Here is a 23,279-nt window from a genome sequence, read left to right on the forward strand (position 1 = left end):
TGTAGATACTTGATTGTACTGCTTATGTCTCAAAATGTTGTTTTAGTGGTAATGAATTGAGTAACAATTGCACTTCCTCTTTTCTATTTTCCTTCTACCCTCTCCCTCACATCCAAATTTTTCAGGAATATTTTCAGGGATTGGAGTCTCATATGATCCTGACAGAAACGCTTTTTAGAAAGATGACGACCTTTGCCCTCTTGAAGGAAACTCAGTCACATTCAGAGATAATGAGACAAGCTTCAGCTGTATTAAAGCTGGCTCATAAACGAGGTGTGGAGCTGGAATACATTCTAGAGGTGAGAGAATTTCTGTGGTCTTTTCTCTACTTCCATTGTGATCAACCACCAGGATATTCTATAATGTTGATTTCCTCTGCTTAGACATAATTGATGGGCATCAGTCCCTTTTGTCATATACACAAAGCACTGATAGACTGCATACAGTCTTTTCAGTTTAACTCTTGGGACCTTCAGGTGGCATAAGTTGGGTTCCCATCAGTCTAAAGAGCTGCTTAGCTTTACCTGGTTAGGAGACCATGACAGTTTCATCCATTTGTTCTAACCAAAAGTTGGGCTTGGCACAGAGATGGTCTCTGTTAGTTCTGTACTTTCAGAATGATGCAGCTCTAGGATTTCAGATCAAAAAAGCAAGTAATAAAAATTGTAGATACCCAGATTTACCATATACATGGATAATTTCTGCTTGCAGACCTGGATGCATCTGGATGAAGATTACCAGGAACTCACCAGACAGCTGGAGTCTGTTGAAGGAAACATTCCCACTGTTGGCTTGGTGGAAGAGACAGAGGACAGGCTTACAGACCGGATTACGCTTTTTCAGGTTGGTACTTTATAGACATTCTCTGCAGGAAAGAGGGCTAAAAGAGATCTCTGGCAGTCATCTAGTCCAGCCTCCCACTTGAAGCACTGCAGTTGTCATGGGCTGGATCAGCAAGAGCTTTAGAAACCTCAAAAGATGGAAATCCCACAGCTGATCAGGGGATGAACTGCAGTCCAGCACCACCACCTACTAGAAGTTTTCTGTAATGCTCAATCTGTAACTTCAGCTTGTCACCATTGTACTTTTTATATTGTGTGGCACTACTGAGGAGCATTACCTCTATAATCTTTTTAATTCTACCCCAAACAACCGTAGGCCTGTGTTAGACTGGCCCTTAGCCTCCTGTTTTTCAGTCTAAAGCAAACACACTTTCTTGAGGCTCTTTGTAAAGGACGTGCTCTAGGTCCCTAAATAATTTAACAGTTCTATACCAGACCCTGACGGCTTTCTGCTTCCTCAACTCAGTGAGAGATGAGGTCAGAGCACAATCAGATGGAGTAGATGTGGTCTCATCAGCACCATCTAGATGAGGATAATAAAATAACTTCATTTGGTTGTTCACAGTCCGAATATAGGCCAGTGCTGTGGCTTGCCTTATGAGATGCCAGGTTAAATACATTACAAATTTCCTTCCTAACCTGTATGAGAAACACAGCTAATCAGCTCAAGGTGCAGAAGTTGCACTTCTTGAGCCTACCAAGATTTCTGCTGTCTCCAACCTCAAATTTAGTTAAGTGTCTCTGGAATAATGTCCCTGCATTAGTGTCATCCACAAATTTACTGAGGGAATGCTGTCTGCAGTGATCCATGCCATTAAGATGATGAAAATATTTGGGATAAAATACCAACAATCTCTGGAGTAATCTGCCTGTTGCAATCTGCCAGTCAAGCATCAGGCCTTTGATCATTAGTGTTGAGACTGGTAATGTAGCTCATTTTCAACTAACTCAAAAAACAGCCCATTTATCCAGCCCAAACTCCAAGGCCATGTTGAAGTCAGTCTGATCCATAAAAACAGTAGTTTTGTCATCAAAGGCTGTTAGTGAATTCAAGCTGAATATTCCTGATTACCTCTTGGTCCTTTATGTCCTTGAAAATGGAATCCAGGGGAATGTGCTCCATGAGCTTTGCAGAGAGCAAGGTGAGGCTGAATAACCTATGGTTCCCCAAATTGCCTTCCTCCCCAGATTCAACAAGTGGTTTAAATACAGGTTTTCTACCACATCCTGTTTTTTTGGTCTAGTGTTTTGTCTTTGTCTCCTTACACTAGAAACTTTAGTTGAGGTTTTTTTGTTCTCATTTTGTTTTACAGAAAAATGTCTGTCAAATTTTTCTTGAAAATTGACTTTGTGTTGTTATCTATTTTGTTATTTTACCAGACAGCTTTCTGCTTTTCCAATAGTATGGGGAAAACTTAAGCAATCTATTGTGTGGGGGGGTTATTTTGGTTTTGTTAAATGCTAGGCATTGTTTGTGTTCGTCCTGACCGTAAATTAGTTTCCTTCTTTTGTTTTTCTCTTCAATTACATAAATTAGGTCATTCAAATCCAGATTCTTGTATTCCATTATATCGTAGATTTTATTGATTGGGCCCATTTAGGTTAAAAATTCATCATAATAAATTTATTACCATCTTAGGATCTTTTTAAGCTACTGTCTAGGAATATTTTTGTATATATGTTGTGTGTAAGTACACAACAGAAACACACATATAATGATTTTTTTTTAAATCAGAGCTCTATTTTTTTTGAAAGAGGAAATAAGAGCAATAGAAAGTCCATATACTTACTGTGAGACTGGTAGTTTTGTACTTTTTATATTCAGATTACTTTTCATCAGAACTGAAAAATGGGAATGCGTGTACATTTTACACTAAGACCAATGTACAGATGTTTTTAAAATCCATACAATTTGTGTAATGATAATGGAATTTGGCAGGTATATTTGCCCACATGTCTTTACCTGTCCACAAGTCACCATTTAAATTACATCACTCTCAGTTCCAGGTTCATTCTGGGTAATAGTATTAACAGTCTTTCCTTTTTCATTACCTTTTTAGCTTTCTTGTGCAATAAAAATTGATCTCTGTGTGCAGGGATTTGGATGGATGGGGTAGATCTTCTGTTCTGTAGCCATGAAGAGCAGGAGGATAGATCAGTAAAAGAGTGAGATGTCTAGAGGAATGAAGATAGGCATTGAAAGGGCTGAAGAGGGAGCCAGTGTTAATAATTTGATACTGGACATCTTTAGCTTGCATTGCTGTAGCTGGTAGGTTTTCAGCAGATGGTAAAGTAAGTTCTGGTATTTTAATCAATTTCTATCAGAAATGGTGTTGCCCTACAAAGATTATTTTCAAGCCCAGAATAGTACATGAAGGAGGAGTTAATCATAAGGAGGTACCAAAAGATATATTGACGTGATTGGTTTTGTGGCAGCATGTTCAGATTTTGAGCAGGTTGTCTTCATGATAGTTCTTGGGGCATTCTAGAGCTGGAGCTGAAGAAAAAAATGTGATGTGCTATGGTGACATTGGATGTGCTACAAAATGCAATAAAAGGAAACTAAATGTTGAGAAAATGTGGAAGCAGAGACCTGCAGTTACCTAACCATCTCCTCTGTCATTACAGCATCTGAGATCTAGCCTGACTGAATACCAACCTAAATTATACCAAGTGCTAGATGATGGGAAGAGGCTCATTTTTTCTGTTAGCTGCTCAGAACTTGAAGGTCAACTGAACCAACTAGGAGAACGCTGGTTAAGTAACACCAGCAAAGTTACCAAGGAGCTTCACAGGCTGGAGACAATACTGAAGCACTGGACAAGGTAATGCTGAAGTAATGGGCAATATAAAGTTCATCACTTGTGCTGTTCAGGTCAGAACCATTCTGAACCTATTTGATTCAATATTTGAAAGAAAGTGCTTTGAGATGTATGTCAGAGTTTGACTGCTCTTCCCTTCCATAGAAGTGCTGTTGTACTCCCTCATTTGTAGTAAAACACATAGCAGGTAGGAGCTGGTGCGAGGAAGTCAGAAAATACCTTCTTTAAATGACTAATTTAGAAGCCCTATGTGCATACAGCTTGATAAGAAAAGTTGTGTGCTTTTCTGGGTAATGTGAGTAGCCTCAGCATGTTAGTGGACACGTTGCAAATTCTGGGCTCTTGTGGGTTGTGTCATTGCAAATATGGAAGGGAGCTTTTGCTACCTTACTAAAGCTCATATGCTGCTTTTGAAATTAATTACCTGATTGGTATAAGAGCTTTGTCTATGAATTCCTGGCTTGTGTGAGAACATTCTTATTCTGTTACCTAGCTAGTTGCTTGGCATGTGGAACGGTACAGAGATGGTTTCTAAAAAAAAAAAAAAATTAGGTTTCTGCTCTGAGATATTTGTGGTAAAGCTTTGGGAAGACTAAGTCCTCTAATAGAAATGAAAAGTTTGTTTATGTGTGTTGGGTGGGGTTACAGATTTTCCAAAGAGGTCTCTGACCTATATACTGTTCTTCATTAAACTTAGGTTTTCCCAAAGGCAAAATGAAGGCACTATTAAAAATTCTGAGTGTAATGCCTAAAATAGAAGCTTCCTGATACCATGCCTGTCTGTAAAATTAAATTGTTTTTTTGAAATTCACTAAAGGAAAGAAAAAAATACTATTTTTATTTCAAATCTGGCATTCAGTATCTTCCTCTAACACATGGGGGAGAGAATGCTGAGTTGGAGGCAAAAAGTGTTGATGACTGTTTTAGTCTTCTTTAATCATCATCACAGGTATCAGAGTGAATCAAGTGAATTGACACAGTGGTTACAATCTGCAAAGGAGCGACTTGAGTTTTGGAGCCAGCAGTCTTTGACAGTTCCTCAGGAACTGGAAACAGTCCGAGACCACCTGAACTCCTTTTTGGTAAGGCGCTCGTGGACCTGGGATACCTATTTCTCTCCAATTACAAATAAACAGTTGATTATACAGATGGTTATACTTCTTCCCATGATTGATGAGTATGTGGGTAAGTTATCCTTCAAAATACTGGTGTGTGTGCACATTAAGCACTTCTTTGCTATATGCAATGATTGTAAATCTTGAAGATTCTGAAAACAGTAAATGGTTTTATGACAGAACACAAATTTTATTCTAACTTAGCCTGAAGTATAGCTGATGAATACTAATAGAAAATGCATATTTTAAAGGGAAAGGAGGATATTCTTAGGAAAGGAGGGTATTTCTGAGGTAAAACTCTGAGTAAAATAAAAAAGTACTGCATTATTTCTTCAAAAAATGGTTCTGTTTACAGGAGTTTTCAAAAGAAGTGGATGCTAAATCATCACAGAAATCTTCTGTCCTGAGTACTGGGAATCAGCTCCTCAGGCTTAAGAAAGTAGATACAGCTGCACTGCGTGCGGGATTGTCCCACATTGAAACACAGTGGACAGAGCTGCTCACTCAAATCCCAGCAGTACAAGAGAAGTTGCACCAGGTAAGATAGCCAGTGATGGCCTTTGATATTCCAGAAAATTCAGACTGTACAGTTGGCACTGCCTAGTTGCTTGCTTTGTCAATTTATCTATGTGAGGAAAGGTAGGAAAAGAGTTGTTTCTGTTTTATTGTGGGAAAGCTTACACTTAGTTTCAAATAATTCCTGTCTAATATCTGTCAATGTTAGTTTCAGACTTCCATTGTTACATTTGTTAAATTTTAACCAAAGAACAGATGAGGGTTTCTTTCAACATGTTGGTATGCTTTCTGGAAAAAGGGAATTCACATCCTTGTGACCTGTCAGGTTTGGATCATGGTTTTGTTCAAATTGAATAGGTTAGGTTCAAGTCTGAAAGACAAAATAGATCTAAAAACTTCCTTGATTTTTGTCAGTATGTGTAGGCTTTTAGTTGTGTAGTTTTGGGGTTTTAATGCTATAATACTGAACTTAGAGAATTATACTGGTTGAAAAGTTGGCTTAATACTTAGTTGCCACGAGGTTATCAGTGTGAGCTGTTGCTTCAGTTTATAACTTAGAATGCTCTCAGAGTTAGTCATAACATTGTGATTTAAGGGGAGAAAGGAAAGGTCGCAAATCTTAACTGAGACTGTGATAGCAATAAAAGCAATGTCATTCAGTAGTTCTCTGAATTGTCTTGTAATGCAAAATATGTATGTCTGCCTAAAAATGTCATGGAACACATTCTTGAGTAACTAAATGCAGGCAAGCAGTGCTCTATCAAATACTGAAACCGTGTTAATGCAAAGCAAGGAATTCTTACCCATTTCCTTCACAGCATAAGTTCTATTATCTCAACAGCTCCAGATGGACAAAATTCCTTCTCGCCATGCCATCACTGAAGTTATGAGCTGGATTTCGCTGATGGAAAATGTAATTCAGCAGGACGAAGAAAAAATAAAAAATGTAGTAGGACAGAAAGCAATTCATGATTATGTCCAGAAGTACAAGGTACTGAGTGACAATATTATTAATTTTTCTTCTGAATTACCTCCATTATTATGGCAATTAAATATAGAGACATATGTAAAATATAAGTGGTTTAGGGGAAAAAATGTGCCAACTTTATGGAGTGGTTGGAATTGTATGCGAGTTAGAATTGGGCAATATTTGATACTGTGGAGTAGAAGCCCAAACTACTTTTACTCTGCTGTTTACTTATGGCAGGAATATAATTTTTTATACGCTTACCTTAATTTCCAGGAAAATCCAAAGCAATATGCACATTATTAAAACTTTTTTAGATCTGTCAGAGTGAATGCAACACTCCAGGCAGGGTCTTTCAAGAGCAGAGCAAAGGGGCAGAATCACTTCCCTCTAACTTCTGGCCACTCCTCTTGATGCAGCCCACCATGCAGTTGGCCTTCTGGGCTGTGAGTGCACACTGTTGGCCTGTTGGCTCATGTACAGCTTTTCCTCCATGAGAATCTCCAAATCCTTCTCTGCAGGGCTGCTCTCCATGAGTTCATCTCCCCAGACCAGGTGCAGCACCTTGCACTTGGACTTGTTGAACTTCATGATGTTATCATGGGCCTAGTTCCCTAGTTTGTCTAGATTCCCCTGGATGGCATCCCATTGTTTTGTTGTGTCAACTGCGCTGCTCAGCTTCATGTCTTCTGCAGACCTGCTGAGGATACCCTTGATCCCACTGTGTCGTTGATAAAGATATTAAAGAGCACCGGTCCCAAAATAGAGCCCTAAGGAACACCACTCATCATTTGTCTCCACCTGGACACAGAGGCATTGAGCACAGCCCTCTGGCTGCACCTATCCAGCCAAATCCTTATCCACAGAATAGTCCACCCTTCAAACCCATGCCTTCTCTAATTTGGAGATAAGGAAGTCATGTGGGACTGTGTCAAAAGCCTTACAGAACTCTAGGTAGACGGCATCAGTCAGTCTTCTTTTGTTGACTGGTGCAGTGATTCCATAGAAGGCCACCAGACAGGTGAGGCACAATCTGCCCTTAGTGAAGCTGTTCTGGCTGTCTTGGATCCCCTCCTTGTCTTCTGCGTGCCTTAACATTGCTTCCATGAGGATCTGTTCCATGGCCATCCCTGACACAGAAGTGAGGCTAACCAGTCTGTAGTTCCCCAGATCTTCCTTTCTTCCCTTTGTAAAGACAGGAGCAATATTGCCACTTCTCCAGTCATTGCAGATTTTGCCTGACCACCATGACTTTTCAAATCTGTTTGAAAGTGGCTTGGCAACAACATCAGTCAGCTCCCTCAGGACCCTGGGATGCATTTCATCAGGTCCCATAGACTTGTGCCTATTCAGTTTTGCCAAGTGGTGCCAAACCTGCTCTTCGCTTACAGTGAGAGTGTCTTGGTTTCTAATTCCTGGTCAATTGCTAAAAAAACCTTTCAGTTAAATTGTGATAAATTTGTAGCTTGTGAGCATTTTTCCTGTTGCACAGGAAGATGAGAAATTACTTATGTGCTGGTTTTTTTTATTCCCTTCTGTTCTTCTAGGGTTTCAAGATAGATTTAAATTGCAAACAGTTGACTGTCGACTTTGTGAACCAATCAGTGCTACAAATCAGCAGCCAGGATGTTGAAAGCAAACGCAGCGACAAAACTGATTTTGCAGAGCAACTCGGAGCAATGAACAGACGTTGGCAGATCCTGCAAGGCCTGATAACAGAAAAGGTAAAGAAAAAAAAACATAACTGCTCTGAACTTTCAAAATGTGTAGAACAATAAGATTATAATGGTTGGAAGCCTCTGCAGGTCATCTGGGTCAATCTCCTGCTCAAACAGAGCTAACCTTCCATTTAGGTCAGATTGCACAGGGATTGGTTATCTGAGTTTTGAAAATCTCCAAGGAAAAATTCCGCAAACTCTTCTGGGTGGTTCATTCATGCTTAACCACTCTGGTGAGGGACAAGTGTTTGTCTTGTTTGCAATCAGAATTTCCCATGTTTCAAGATGGGACTGTTATCTCTTCTCCTTTTATTGTGTATCTCCCAGAATAGTCTGCCTCCATCTTCCTCATGCCTCCCTATAAGGAATGGACAGCACAGTGAGATGATTCCTTTGCCCTCTTTTTCCCAAGCTGAATGAAGCCAGGGTTTTTATTATTAACTCTATTAAAAATACTAGATATATTTAAATTTGAATGCATATACTGTTTTTAAATTCGGAAAACACTGAGTTCCAAGGAGGCACTTCTTTTCATTGGTCTACACTGATTTATTTAATTGACCCAAAAACAAAGATAATTTTATGAGAAAGTATATACTCATTTTTCTTTATAGATTCAGCTCTTGGAAAGTCTGCAAGAATCCTGGACCGAATATGAAAATAATGTAGAGTGCCTAAAAACTTGGTTTGAAACCCAAGAGAGGAAGCTGAAACAGCAACAAAAGATTGGAGACCAGGCTTCAGTGCAGAATGCTTTGAAAGACTGTCAGGTAATGTCTGCTTATAAATAATAATGTTTGCTTTCTAAGAGTTTGAAACAACACTTGATAAATCCATGTGACATCTTCATATTGGCAAAGTCAGTGAATGAACTCCTCTTTACTTCAGCAAAGGAGACATTTCATTCCTAAGGTGCAAGCAATAAAAGAGGAGGAAGGAGCAATAATGTCTCAAAGTTGCTTAAAACCAACCAAAGTCATCATTATTTTTACACTGGATGTTTCAAAGCATGCCAGGCATAGTGAACTAGAAGACTGTCAAAGGAATATGTTGTCATATCTGTTTAGCTAGTCTTATGGGGTTTTTCTTCTTTTCACTATCTTTCCTCCAGCCCCCACTTTTTCACATTCCTTTTCCACCTCATATGTTCCACCTGACTATTCAGAGAAAAATGCTAGAATCCAAGGAGGTTTTATGCTTTCATTCAGAAGGTTGGGAATTGCTTTTTGTTCAGGGTTTTTTTTTTTTCAAATATTTAAGGAAAGAGAATCATGATTATGATGAGCAAAGATGAGATGAGGCAAAATGCAGCTATGTTCATAACCACCACAGTTTTTCCCATGGAATTCATACAAGGACTACGCAGCAGTGGTCAGAGTATCACAGTTGTCTCTGAACATCTTACTCAGAGTAGCACATATTTAAGTAGTAAGAAGCTTACTTCTGGAGCTGTCAGTCCAGAAGTTAAAAGAGTTAAAACTTACAGGTGTATAGGCAGAACAGATACTTCTGAATTCGTAGACAAGGCCTCTAAACAGTATCAGGCATCTCATAACTTTTGTGCAAAAGTATTTGGTCCTGTACTATATAATAAATTTCACACCAAATCAAATTAACACTCTGTCAGGCCAACTGGATGCACAAAATCTTGGTGTTCCCATCCCCAAAAAAGGGAGTGAGGAAGTGTGTTTATCTTGATGTGGCAATCTTTCCTACATTAATTTAATTAATGGGAAAAATATGATCTGGCATTCATCTCTTCACAAACTGAACAGCTGGGAATTTTTTTAAATGAAATGTATAAAATAATTTACTCTATATTCACCAGTATATTAAACCTGTCTTTGTTTCTGTAAATGCAAATAGGCCAGATATGTTAGAGGCCAAATTTTCTTCTGAGATTCTTGACCTAAGTTTTTTAACTGTCTGGACTGCTTAGTTTCAATTCAGGTGTCTTTATGGTTTCAGCACAATAAACCCACACAACTGAAGCAAAGGTAATTTAGCATAGCCTGACATAATCAGTAGTCTGTGCTTGGCTGGAGTTCAAAGCTGAATCTGATTTATCACCTTTTTGGTTCCTTTTGGTCAGGGAAGTTAGCAAATACACTTGGAGAGTTAGTTATGAATGGCAAGACTTTGATCAGCAGAGAAACAAATTGTTCAAGAAATAGCTGTGTTGGACGCTCCCAAATATCCGGTTCACCTAGTACAAAAGCTGGAGTTTATTTATTAACCAATGTTAGTTGCTGCTTTGTGTCATATTAATAAGGGAAGTCAACCATTTTTTTCTGTCACAGGTTAGAAACCATAATTCATCTTTAATTCAGTTATGAGTTTTCAATGATGAATAAAAAAGCCCTTTTCCAAGAGAACCAGAAATATTTGCTGATCTTGGTGTTTGAAACTTTTGCCTGTCTTACATTCTGAATTTTGGAGCAACCTTGTATAAATTTAAATGACTTTTTTAAGTGCAAAATCCACTTTTTGGAAACAACTTTGAAGTGTTTGCATTGTTGTCAGCTGGTTAAAAAATGATGTATTACTCTAGCTGTGCTGTGGAATGAGGTCATGGCTAGATGTTTGAAGAAATGTGAAATAATACAGAAAAAAAGTCTGAGAATAAATAATGCAACAAAAATGGTCTCACAAATATGTTTACGGACAAAAGTGTGTTGTATTTGTTCAGGGATAAATTCTGTTAATAACAGGTGTTTGCAAGGCTGGTTAGAATTTTGCTCCAAATATTTTCCCAGCTATCTGAAATGTAAAGTCTCTTATGGCAGTGGTTCATTTGTTGTGTTTTGGGATACACAGGGATTGAAATTTATTGAAAGACATGGGTTTTCAGGTCGACCAGAGTTTTGTTGTATTATTTTCTTTCTCTGTCGATCTGTTTCTCTCAGTAAGGAAAGGCTTGCGGAAAATCAAAAAATAACCTGAGATCACATGGTGTACTAGTTAATTCAGGGGTAACACAAGGTTGCTCTCACCTCACAGTTTTCTTTCTGTATCATACTGAGAGGTAAACACAGATTTGTGCTGTCCTGAAGCCCCAGAGCTTCCATATGAGTCAGAGCACTGCAGGACTTCCTTGGATCTCCCTGCACCATACTGTGAAATTGTATAAGTAGTTTCTTGGCTAGGAATGAACTTATGGGAGCATGCTGTATGGCTCACAGTTTCTTAAAAGTATTCTTGTCCTTCATTTTCTATTTTCATTCTCATGCTATTGAGGCATGGGCAAAAGACTATCAAGCTCATTAATCCTTCCCAACAGCAAGCAGCTTTGAGGAGGCAATAAGGAAAATTCCTGCAGTCTGTTGCTGCTTGTCGTTGGCTGAACTCCAATGAACTTGTCATCTAGAAAGGGGAAAGGCTTTATGTCCTCAGGCAAGGGGCTTTGCTGGGGCCTGGCAAAGGAATAAAGACTTCACTTCATGTGAGGAGTCATGGCAAATTGACATCTTTCCCTAGAAAGTAATTTGGTCCTTTTCCTTGTGTGACAAAATTAATTTTTTCCAGAGCCACCTTTGAGCCACCTTAAATTTTTTGAGCCACCTTTGGACCTCTCAGTGTTCTAGGACAAATTAAGACACACAACATTTTTCTCTCTACCAAGTAGATTCCTGAAGAGGCCAGAGTCTGCTCTCTGGAAATCCACAGTACTGAGCTTGCTGTACACCTTCCTTGCCACCCCGAGGATATTGAACACGATTTCATGGTCACTGCAGCCCAGGCTGCCCTTGAACTTCACATTCCCCGCCATCCCCTCCTTGTTGGTGAGATCAAGGTCCAGCGTAGCATCTGTTCTCATTAAGTTCTCTACCACTTGGAGCAGGAAGTTGTCATCAGTGCATTCCAGGACCATTCTGAATTCTTATGCCCTGCTGTGTTGTCCCTCCAACAGGTATTGAGGTGAAGTCCCCCATGAGGACCAGGGCTTGTAAATGTGGGGCTGCTTCTCTCTGTTAAATGAGGGTCTCATCTACTTGGTCTTCCTGGTTAGGTGGCCTGTAGCAGACCCCATTTGAATGTCACCTGTCCCTGTCCTTCCCTTAATCCTGACCCATAAGTTCTCAGTCAGCCCCTCATCCATCCCAAGGCAGAGCTCCATGCTCTCCAGGTGGTCATTGCTATAAAAGGGAAACACTCACTCCTTATCTTGTCTGTCCTTCCTAGAGAGTTTGTATTCCTTCATTCCAGCACTGCAGTCATAGGAGCTGTCCCACCATGTTTCAGTGACTGCAACCCTGAAGCATGCACGTCTCTAATTCCTCTTGTTTATTCCCTATCCTGTGTGTGTTTGCCCAGAGGTACTAAAGCTGGGCTCTTATGTCATATTTTTAATGTGTTTTGTGCTCTTACAAGAGAGCAGAAGATTACACAAAAGTTTTATGTAGAGGACATTCTTCTATTTAGATTAGAAAACTGCTAGACTTTAAAAGGAACATAAAATATTCAATGAAATTGCTGATAAGTTATGAATCCCTTGAGAAGAAAAAGGCAAAATATGCCAGCATTTCTCCTAATTTTTAAACTAAGGAGCTTATTGGCATCTTTTCTATATCAAGGTATTATTTAGCCAGTTAAACAAGCAAAATATACTCAGGTATCTTCTTTTTTTTTTTTTTTCTTTTTTTTCCTTTTCCCCAGGAATTAGAAGAATCAATAAGAACAAAGGAAAAAGAAGTAGAAAATGTAGAAAAAAGTGGTCTTGCTTTGGTACAGAACAAGAAAGAAGAAGTCTCTTCTGCTGTTATGAATACACTGCAAGAAATTAACCATTCCTGGGCCAATTTGGATCACATGGTAAAAGAATCATTAAGGGGCAAATTACAGCTCTGGGAATAAGGCATGGAGGAGAGGGAGAATTAGCATTTGCAGCTAGTGGATTTCTTCTGGGTTGTAGGGAAGGAGATTCTGAATCGTGTCCCTCTTTCCATCTCTCCATCCATCAGTCTCCAAGTTTGTGTGTAGACTCCACGTAAAATGGGTGTAGTATTTCATGTTTCAAGGATGCTTTTAGTCATTGTAGTTCAAACTTTTTAGATGCTTCCTGATATTTAGTGTAAAGGTACCAAATTATCTGTAGGGAACTAACTTTCCAAGACCACAGGTCTCACGGAATAAGGAAGAGATCAGCATTAATTTTCAATATGCAAAGTTTGATCAACATGAGTCTGCCTTCTCAGGAGGAATGCAGTGTTTTTGTGCTAGCCTCTCTGCTGACTGCCATAGGCTGATTTGCCTGCCTTAGGGATATATGTAGTCTCAAGCAATTTCTCTTGATCCTGCTTTGGACCAAAGTAAAATGAATTTTGGCATCTTTTCAGTCCCTTCCATCCAACCTTTCTAAAATCAAGCAGAACTTTATGCTGTTCCCAGTTTAAGCCCAGCTGATGGTTGTACAAAATCTTCATTCTCCAGTAGGTTTAAAATTAGGCATGTAGGACAAGAAGCATGCGAGATCCTAAGGAAGAAAATAATTCAAACAAATCCCAAATAGCTTGAATGCTTTTAATTCACTTTTGTGTTTATTTCTCCCTCCTCCCAGGTTAGCCAGCTGAAGATATTGTTGCAATCTGTTCTGGATCAATGGAGCATTTACAAAGTGGCTTATGAAGAACTGAACAGCTACCTGACAGAAGCCAGATACTCCTTGTCCCATTTTTACCTTCTTACTGGATCTTTGGAAGCTGTGAAAGTCCAAGTTGATAATCTTCAGGTGAAAAGAGTTAATTTTGTCTGAAATTGCATGGATGCAGATAACTGTACATTTTCATTCACAAGAGGTGGAAGTGCAGACATACTGGCACATTAAAATCACAGGACATTAGGAGAACACATTATAAACCAGCCATTGCATTATAGTTGTTTTCTTTTTAGATTTTTGATGTCATTCTTTATAATTCTTAGCCATACCATCAAATTGTTGCAAGTTTTTAAGACATGGTAACAGCCATTAAAACTGAAGTTTCTCATGTTGCATCATCAGGCTTTGGAGCTACAGGCACATGTTGAGATCACCTTTTTATCCCCCCCTCCAGCTTTGATTGATGATCAAAACAAATAATGATCCAGAAGCTGAGATACTCACATGTTCAAATAATTTACCACTGTAAGAAAAGCACAAAATACAATGAGACTCGTATTATAAAAGTATAAATTAATATTAATTGCAATAAATTAATTTAATTAAATAAAATATTCAAATTACTGTTCTGTTATATGGAAAAACCTTTTATTTCAAAGAAATTTGTCATCTTTGAAATCAAAAATAATTATGCAAATATTCCAGATACCTATAGTAGAAGAACTTCCGTTGTTCTTGTTCTGATCTTGTGTTGGTATTTAGCAGCAAATTTAAATTTGCATTGTAATTTAAATGTTTCTGTGATTTGAAGTCCAGGCCAAATGAAGCCAAATTATCTAAGCATGGACAGCACTTTCAAAACCAGGGTTTAAAGAGAATTCAAGAAAAGAAAAAAGGAGAATTTTTCACAGAGTTGCAGAGTGCCTAAGGTTGGAAGAGACCACAGTGAGTCTTCTGGTCCAACCTCCCTGCTCAGGCAGGGTCATCCCAGAGCACATGGCACAAGATTGTGTCCTGATGGTTCCTGAATATCCCCCGTGAGGGAGACTCTACAGCCTCTCTGGGCAATCTGTTCCAGTGCTTGGTCACCCACACAGTAAAGAAGTTCTTCCTCATGTTCTGCTGGAATTTTCTGTGCATCAGTGTCTGCCCATTGCCTCTTTTTCTAGTGGTTGGCACCACTAGAAGAGCCTGGTTCCATAGCTTTAGATATTTTTATACAATAATGAGGTCCCCTCTCAGCTGTCTCTTTTGAGGCTGAACAGGCCCAGCTCCCTCAGCCTTTCCTTGTAAGAGAGATTCTCCAGTCTCTTCATTAGCCTCATTTCCCTCCACTGGACAAAGCACACTTCACTGACAACTTCAGAATGATAACTGAAAGAGTGAGAACCTTATTTTCAGAATAAGTCTTTCTTTATGCTGTTACATTTTCATCTTGTTCTAAATAGAACAATGTTATTTAATTAGTTTTCTTCCATCCATTAAGTTTTATTTCTGAATCAGTCCATGTGCTTACTCATTCTGTACAAAAATACTTGTTTAGAATAATTCTTTTTACAGATTTTTATGTTTTGCAAAAATACAATATTAGAATTTACTTTTTGCTGAATTTGATATGAAGTCAAATTAATCTAAGAACAATCTTTTTATTAAACAACCTTCTGTTTATATGAAACACGCATGAAATCAAGTTTTCATCCATAATCAATTGATACATACTACTTTGAAATGTTTCTGCATCATGGAATTTTAATACCTCATGGTTTTGTTTTGTTATTATTCGACTTTAGAGCCTACAAGAAGAATTGGAAAAACAAGAGACTAGCTTACAGAAATTTGGTTCTGTGACCAATGAATTGTTGAAAGAATGTCATCCACCAGTGACCGAAACACTTACCAACACTTTGAAAGAAGTGAATATGAGGTAGGAAATCTGTGTTACAGTAGCAAATCTGTATTTATCCATTATCCAATTTTCCATTATTCCTAATTTTGTTTTATTTTGTTATTTTAATTTGCTGGGGTCATGAGGGGCTTGTTGGAACAGGCAGTATTGTTCCTTTTGCTGAGGACTGGAGTGGAACTCTCATTTACTGGTCATAATAAGTGAAACACATTCTCCAGTGAACATTTGGACGTTAATGTCAGTAGTTTTGCCCAATGCTTGACTGCCAACCAAGATTCATAAATGCCATGCTGGAAAATAATACTGCACTTGAAATTTGAGAATTGTATCTGAAAATTTTCTTTGCAGTGGTTCAATGGTTTGCATCAGGTTCCCCAAATTTTAGGCTGCTATTTCTAGTTGTAGGAAGGGCATCATAGGCAGGAAGGTCTAAGCTGCTCACCAGTGCCTTGGCAAACAGCTTCCCCAGCTTTGAACTCAAGCAAGAACCAGGATAAGGGTTTACTCAGAGCAGATACAGGAAGGGAGGTGCCAAAAGAGAAAAACTAGTTTAGTGGAAAACTGGGTATTTTTTTGAAAACGTAACCATGCCAAATTTATTTTAATCTCTGTTCAGTCCTGTCCTAGGAACTGGAAGTGGGGGGAGGGATTATTTAACCCCATTTCAAAAAGGACACTGTAGAATTCAACAGTTTCAGTGATGGCTGACAGAATTTTTGATTCAAAAACTTTCCTTTTCATCATATAATAATAATTGAGAAATGCTGTGATTTTCTTTGGTAAGGAAACAATTAGACAGTTTGATAACTTCCAGCACATTTGAGAAACTATGTGTTCCTGGTTGCTATTAGAGCAAAAAATTCAAAGGGGAATTGTTATAGGAAAGAATTCAAAGGGAGCTGAGGTATTTAATTGGATAATAGAAATATAAAGATTTTTAATATGTCCGGTAGTATTTTACAAGCAAGTTACACAGAGTTTTATGACTTTAAATACTGTGTCAGAGTTTGGGAGGAAATGGCAGGAGAATAAATGTTTTTTTGTTTACACCTCTTCTGGGACACTTAGGCCCTCACAGGAACTTGCTCTTGGCAGTGCATGGTTGGCCATGGATGCCCTGTGATGCTGAGGGTACTCAGTGGAAATAGCAGGAAGTTCACTTCAAAAACTTTGCTGCAGCTCTGACAGAAGCATTAATAAACAGCATCAAAGATGTAGTACAGATCAGACCACACTGTGACAGATCAGAATAGCCTGCCAGCCTATTCCTTGGTTTGTTTTTCTTTCCACCAAATGTCTGGATCTTGATTATTACCAAATTTTTTAAAAGCCAAGAGACCATGGGAAGCAGCAGAGAGAAAGTGGGTCATATATAGTTACTGTGGAGTCCCAGGCTTCGATCACTCATGCAGTGTCCTTCACCAGGTGGAACAACCTTCTGCAGGAGATCGCGGAGCGGCTGCGTGCCAGCAGGGCTCTGCTCCAGCTGTGGCAGAGGTACAAGGACTGTCACCAGCAGTGTTCCTCCACAGTCCATCAGCGGGAAGAGCAGACCAATGAACTCCTGAAGACTGCGACCGGCAAAGAAATCGCTGATGATGAAGTTACTACTTGGATTCAGAACTGCAATGTATGTTCAATTAAGCTTTGCAGTTTTTCTCAGCTCTGTGGGTTAAAAAATACCTCAAGAGGTGTCGCTGTTGAGCAGCTAGCAGAGTAATGAAGGCACCAGTTCTCAGTGGCAAGAAGGAATGACCTTTATTGTTTTGATTTCATCACATATATAGAGTTCTCAAAAGTTACCCAGATTGGTCAGTCAGAAGCCTTCCCCCAGGCCTGATTGGCCAGGCCTGCACTGTCCAAGTTCTGGGACACTGTTCCAACAACATCCAAACTTTATCTTTATTTATAAAACACAAGAAAATTTCTCATGGGAAAAACCTGTGCTAGCCACAAAGAGGCTCTCCATTACTAACCTCGATAGTTGGTGTTTTGGAGTCTTGTATACTAACATATTTCATTTTACTGATGCAGCTTAGGTACAGGAGAGACAACTTTATGTCTGCTACCCAAATCTCATGAGTGTCTCTAAATTTTGATCCCTCCATTAGTTGTTGTGGTGTTGTTTCAGAAGCTCGTATCTAAAGTCTTCTCTTTGGAGAAAGTGAATAAATTATATTGTTTGATTCAACCTTAAGTTCCTGCTTAATGAAGGTATTCTCACTTGAGAAAGTATCTGTACCAAGTCTTTTCAGTTCCTTGTAATAGAAGGCAACACAAAATCCTTTGAGTGTATTCCCACCAAGACTGTTCACATTTTCAGAATAATGAGGATGTCTTTATCCTTCCTTATGGAAGGACACCATTCACTCTGAAATCTTGAGATTCTTCCTTTTTCAAGATTGTACCTCGAGGCAGCAGAATAGTTTATCTCCTCTCTGTGCTTGCATTTTGGTTATTTTGAGCTTAAATGTCATTGACCAAAAAAATAAAATACTAATTGTCTCAATGTAAGAAAACCAATTGCAATGAGAAAAATAAACAAGTTAGTGTTTAAAAAAATAAACACATTTGTGACATTTTGGAGCGTTTGCTGCCATGGTCAGGTACTGTAGACTGGCAATTCAAATTGTTCAGTTCAAATAATTTATTTCCTGATGTCCCATTCTTTAACCATTGTATTAGGCCATTTGCAAAAGTTATTTTTTCAGCTCTCCTGGTACATCATAGCAGGAAGAAAAGGGAGGTCCACACCTGAATCAATTTGCAGTAAGGGCTGCCACTGCTTAGGACCATCATGTCAGTAAATTCAAAAGGTTTCTTTCAACAATTGCCTCATCAGTAACTCAGCCTTAATCAAAAGTAGCTGAGCAGTGTCTGTTTTGTGTTTACTTCTGCATAGGTACTTTGACATATCTTTTGCGTTCATCATGTTGTACAGAATGTACCTGGAAACTTTGATATTGAAATGCAGTAGTAAATATAAATTAATGGAGTGGTGAAGTTCAGTCATGTCACTCTTCCTTTAAATCAGGGGATGATGACATCACCAGAGCATCAGGTTAACTATTCATGTCTATGTTGAATGTGTTGCCACAGGATGTACTCACAGATTTGAAAACAGCACAGGAGTCACTGGTTGTTCTTGAGGAACTGGGGGAGGAGCTAAAAAGCCAGGTGGAGGCTTCAGCAGCAGCAGCCATACAGTCTGAGCATTTGTCTCTGAACCAGAGTCTGTCAGCCCTAGAACAGGCTCTCCGCAAGCAACAGGCTGCACTTCAGGTATGCAGACAGTGTTTACAGTCCTTGAATGTGATCATCCTGTGGTATATGAAAATGCATAAATTAGCTAAATCTGCCTAGGAAAAGAGGGTAGTGTTGTCTGTTCAACAGCCTTTCCTAGAATTCCCTGGAAGCTAAAGCTGAGAGTAGAAAAATATGCTCAAGTCCAGCATAGAGATTTTGTAAGAAGGTCCAAGTTCTGTGGAAAGGATAGCAAACCTCATGCAGGAAAACGTCTGTCTGTAATGCCAAGGTGGTCATGCTTTCTGCACACAACAATAGTGCTAGCAACTGGATCCACAGGTATTGCTCCCCTGAAGACATCCACTCCTTCCACCTATTTCTTTAACAGTAAAAGAAATGAGAGATTCTGAATATTGTGTAGAATTGGTTTTTGCAGTTCCTCTTAATGTCAGTGACCAGACTGACATCTACCATTTGTGTGAAAGCCTGTTTAGTAGATGTTGCCAAATTGCTTGTGTCACCCAGGACTACAGAGTAAAAAAGGAGTGGAAGAGTGTATTCCATAGGAAACAATTCAGTTGAAAAAGCCACAAAGGTAGCAGCTTCTGTTTGGGAGAAAAGAGGATTTACCCAAGAAATCCAGCAGTGTCAGGGATATGCTTATAGTATCACTGTACTGTGAGAAGACAAAACAAAAGAAACGTTTTTAATTTAAAATTGCAGTAAGAGTGACTAGTTCTCTCTGCTGGCAATAAATTAGACAGGAGTTACTTTCAGGAGAGAAAGTTAGAAAAGGTTATCTGTTTCAAGGTAAGGACATATTTATGCACTTTGCTGAAATGTTGCCTTTGCTATGATAAAAAACCCTCTTCTAACCTAAAAAAAAATCTGGCTAATTCCACAGGCAAAGCAGCAGTTACAATTACTCCTAGCCAGTTCAACTGTTTGCAAGTCTATAATGAGAATAAGCAGGAGTGTAATATCAATAAGGAGGCTGTGTGAAGCCGCAGTTACTAACCTGTGGATCCTTTTGTATTCGAGGCTGGAGTCCTGGACTATCAAACCTTTGCCAAGAACCTGGAAGTCCTTGAGACATGGATAACAGAAGCAGAAGAAACATTGAAAGAACAGGATCCCAGTCACTCATCTGATGTCTCAACAATACAGAGCAGAATGGAGCAACTTAAGGTGACTAGAAGTGAAGGAAGTGCTGGGATTTTTCTTCTGTTAATCTGGTTATTTGTAGTGCAGGGTATGCACAGATATCATACATGCTTTCTATATGTAGTAAAGGACCATCACTCAGGAAAAGTGTAATAAGGCTGAGAACTTGAAGTTTGATGACAGTCAAGGAATGATTGTTACCTTGTCCCTAAGTAAAGATGAAAAGGACAGTAAAACTGTTGAGAATAAAATTAACAACAGATCAAAATGGGAATGGAAATGTCAACAGTTTTTGGAGATTTCCTTCATCTTTTGTTCTCACAATTTTTTGGAATTTATTCAGTTCCTGTGTCAGTGGTATCTCATTTAGGTATGAAGTAATTTATACATTTTGCATAACTTGATCTACAGAAGAAACATTCATACTGTGTACTGTGTGATCTCCATTTGAGGTCTTGCACACTTTCCTTTTGTGGGGCTACTTTTTTCCCTCTCTTTATTTCAGAGGCCTATACAGAAAGTTGCTGAACTTTGCCATCTAGGCTGTTTTTCTTGTTTTAATCTTCCATCATTTTTCTGTCATGATTAACTATAGACAGAATTCCACTTTGGACATGCTTAAATGCAGAGCATTTTCCTTATGCAGTGAATTGAGTCTTTCTATACTACAAAACAAAAACCTAAAAATGAAAAGTTAAATAATTTCAATGGGAATTTGCCATTGAATTCAGGCTAAGAAACAAGGAAGAAGTCTGACTTATTTTGATAGTATAAAGATATGGCTTCGAACACTAGCCTTCTTCTGCAGCTCTGCACTGTAAATCCCCAGTTCAGCAAAACACTTCAGTGCAATTTGAGTATACTTTTCTGCACACATTTAAACATGAACACAAGTTTTCTCCTTGTCTGGGACCAGAAGATGAAAACTGGAAAGGCAGTTTTGCCCTGGTGTAGAGATTGCTTACCACTTGGTGGCAACCAAAGCTGTTCTAAATTTAACTGAGTGCTAGCTCATAATTTTAAAGTCAATAATAATGTAATTCCTGAACTTCCCACTTATCATTTTTATTGTTTGTTGCAGAGTCAAATGTTGAAGTTCAGCAGCATGGCCCCAGATTTGGACCGTCTTAATGAGCTGGGTTACAGGCTTCCTCTGAATGACAAAGAAATCAAAAGGATGCAGAACCTGAACAGACATTGGTCTCTGATCTCATCTCATACTACAGAGAGATTCAGGTGGGGATAAATAAAGATTGTTCTACAGTTTTCTTGGATTACAAGTTGGAAAGTGTACCTTTTGCAGAATATAGAAAATGTTTCAGATATTTTGTTAACCAGAGTTCCTTTTTGTTGATGTACTGATAAGTAAAGAGCAAAGCCCTTGAGCTGAGATGTTGGTTTTGCCACAAATTAACAGAATTTGAAATGAGTAGGACTGCTACTTTTCCAAGTATTGACTAAATAAAATGAAGGAGGCAGCTAACTGGGAAAGATGTTACCATCTGATTTGGAATTACCTAAATCCATCTCTCTTTCTTTCAGTAAGCTGCAGTCTTTCTTGCTGCAGCAGCAGACCTTCTTGGAGAAATGTGGGACTTGGATGGATTTATTAGTTCAGACTGAGCAGAAGCTGGCAGTAGAGGTTTCAGGAAACTATCAAGAGCTTTTAGAGCAACAAAGGGAACATGAGGCAAGTAATCATGTATATGTATACATAGCTAAAATACATACTATTTATACATAGGAGGAATGCACTTTATTTTTAAATTATACAATAGCATGCCTTGAATTGTATTTGTGTGCACCATATGAGGATAACTTAAAAACAGAAGCAGGAAATTATGTCAATAATAACCAGCGTGGAGGAGGACTTGAGTGTCTGTGTTTGTGTGTAATGGGTCATTGTGCGTATGCCCTATGTTTAGTCTACTTCACGTTGGTTTGTACCAAGGAAACCAAAACTTCTATAAAAACCTAACAATTCTCATGCTCTTTGGCTCTTTGTCTTCACTCGTAACTGGAGAAAATCTCTATTCTGATTTTGTTTATTTGTTACTAATTTATCAATGCATCTAGCATTTGAAGAGCATGTTAAAAGAAGTTTTCTGTCAAATACTGAGTTACATAATTTACCATAGGGCCTCCATTTGGTAACGTTTCCTTGGGGAACAAACTGATTTGGTCTTTGCTGCATGCTGGAGTCATTCCTCTGTTTGTAACAAATCGAGAACTAGTACAGCTTTTGCTTCAGGGAAAAACTGATTCAGAGGTTTTACTACTACTAGATTCAGAGTTTATGATTCTTCTGTGAAGTCAAGTGGTGCACATTTTTTCTCCACCCATATTGTTACTGCCAAGAATCCTGGTAAAGATCAAGTAAAAGAAGTCAATTTTCATACCAGAGCTCCCATGTGGCCGCAGTAGTTTCAGTTCCCACAACTTTTCAGCTGACCTTCCCCTAGACTCAGGCCAGATTAGAGGAAGAGTTATGTCCTTCCCCCTTTCTTGCCTTATATCTCACAGCATAGCATTTGAATGAGTGTCTGATAGCAAAAAGTAATTCACAACCATTTTTAGCATACGTTTTCTTCAGCATCAAACTGCCTTTGCTTTCACAAATGTCATCCATTTCATTTCCTTTCATTGCTGCCAGCATTAACTGGACAAGGTTAAACTGGACAAGTTTAAACATCTCAGGTCTTTGAGATTTTAATGTCCAGAAATCATTACTAAATGGATAATTTCCTACTCTTGTTGTGTCTAGTCATAGCTATAATTTTTTTAAGGGAGGACAATCTTCTTGCATTCATTTGTCTTAAGATCTTAGCTTAATTCTCTCCTGAAACCTTGATCTGAGCAGATGAACATTACTTGGGCACTCTGTTTAAGCCCATTTTTTTGCAACTGTAAAGTCATCTCAGAATTAAGAGAATTAATACCTGGTTTTCTTAATACTACAGTTCACCATAAAAAAAAGTAACCTGATTTCATTTTTTTTAAATCTTACAACTTTGGACTTTTTTTATAATCACAATGTATTAATTACAGTGTTCTTTGCAATGCTTCCTGATAGACAAAGAACTGTCCTGATAGACAAAGGATTTTCTTTCCACTCCTTTTGACTGGAAGGGTCAAATCTCAAGTTCTTGAGATGCATTTCCACATAGTTTTGCTTTGTTTTTTTTTTTTAAATAACGAGAAAATACTCTGTTTCCGCCTGAATTCCCAGAATGGATATTGAAATGCTTTCAGCTCTATTATCAGCTTTCCAGTGACTCATAACTTTGCTGGTTTTTACCCAGAGAAGATCCCAACCACCTCAGTGGCCTTATTTAGAAATACATTCCCAGTGAAGTTTACGAGGCGTAGGTGATAGCTTTTTCAGAC

General features: G+C 38.6%; 1 protein-coding gene across 1 annotated transcript in view; it reads left to right on the plus strand.

Annotated features, from left to right (window-relative positions):
- Positions 1 to 23,279, plus strand: part of SYNE1 (spectrin repeat containing nuclear envelope protein 1) — a 288,904-nt gene that overhangs the window by 217,588 nt on the left and 48,037 nt on the right. Inside the window, exons 107-122 of the mRNA XM_085055829.1 lie at positions 126 to 299; positions 712 to 843; positions 3,471 to 3,667; positions 4,614 to 4,746; positions 5,135 to 5,317; positions 6,137 to 6,286; positions 7,810 to 7,986; positions 8,595 to 8,750; positions 12,637 to 12,792; positions 13,538 to 13,708; positions 15,367 to 15,500; positions 16,908 to 17,112; positions 18,582 to 18,764; positions 19,770 to 19,916; positions 20,974 to 21,128; positions 21,435 to 21,582. Coding sequence (XP_084911955.1) covers positions 126 to 299; positions 712 to 843; positions 3,471 to 3,667; positions 4,614 to 4,746; positions 5,135 to 5,317; positions 6,137 to 6,286; positions 7,810 to 7,986; positions 8,595 to 8,750; positions 12,637 to 12,792; positions 13,538 to 13,708; positions 15,367 to 15,500; positions 16,908 to 17,112; positions 18,582 to 18,764; positions 19,770 to 19,916; positions 20,974 to 21,128; positions 21,435 to 21,582 — 2,601 coding nt within the window. The remainder of the gene's footprint in view (positions 1 to 125; positions 300 to 711; positions 844 to 3,470; positions 3,668 to 4,613; positions 4,747 to 5,134; positions 5,318 to 6,136; positions 6,287 to 7,809; positions 7,987 to 8,594; positions 8,751 to 12,636; positions 12,793 to 13,537; positions 13,709 to 15,366; positions 15,501 to 16,907; positions 17,113 to 18,581; positions 18,765 to 19,769; positions 19,917 to 20,973; positions 21,129 to 21,434; positions 21,583 to 23,279) is intronic.

Source organism: Lichenostomus cassidix, chromosome 3, assembly GCF_008360975.1.
Source record: "Lichenostomus cassidix isolate B80296 chromosome 3, HeHo_3.0, whole genome shotgun sequence".
Lineage (NCBI taxonomy): Eukaryota > Metazoa > Chordata > Aves > Passeriformes > Meliphagidae > Lichenostomus > Lichenostomus cassidix.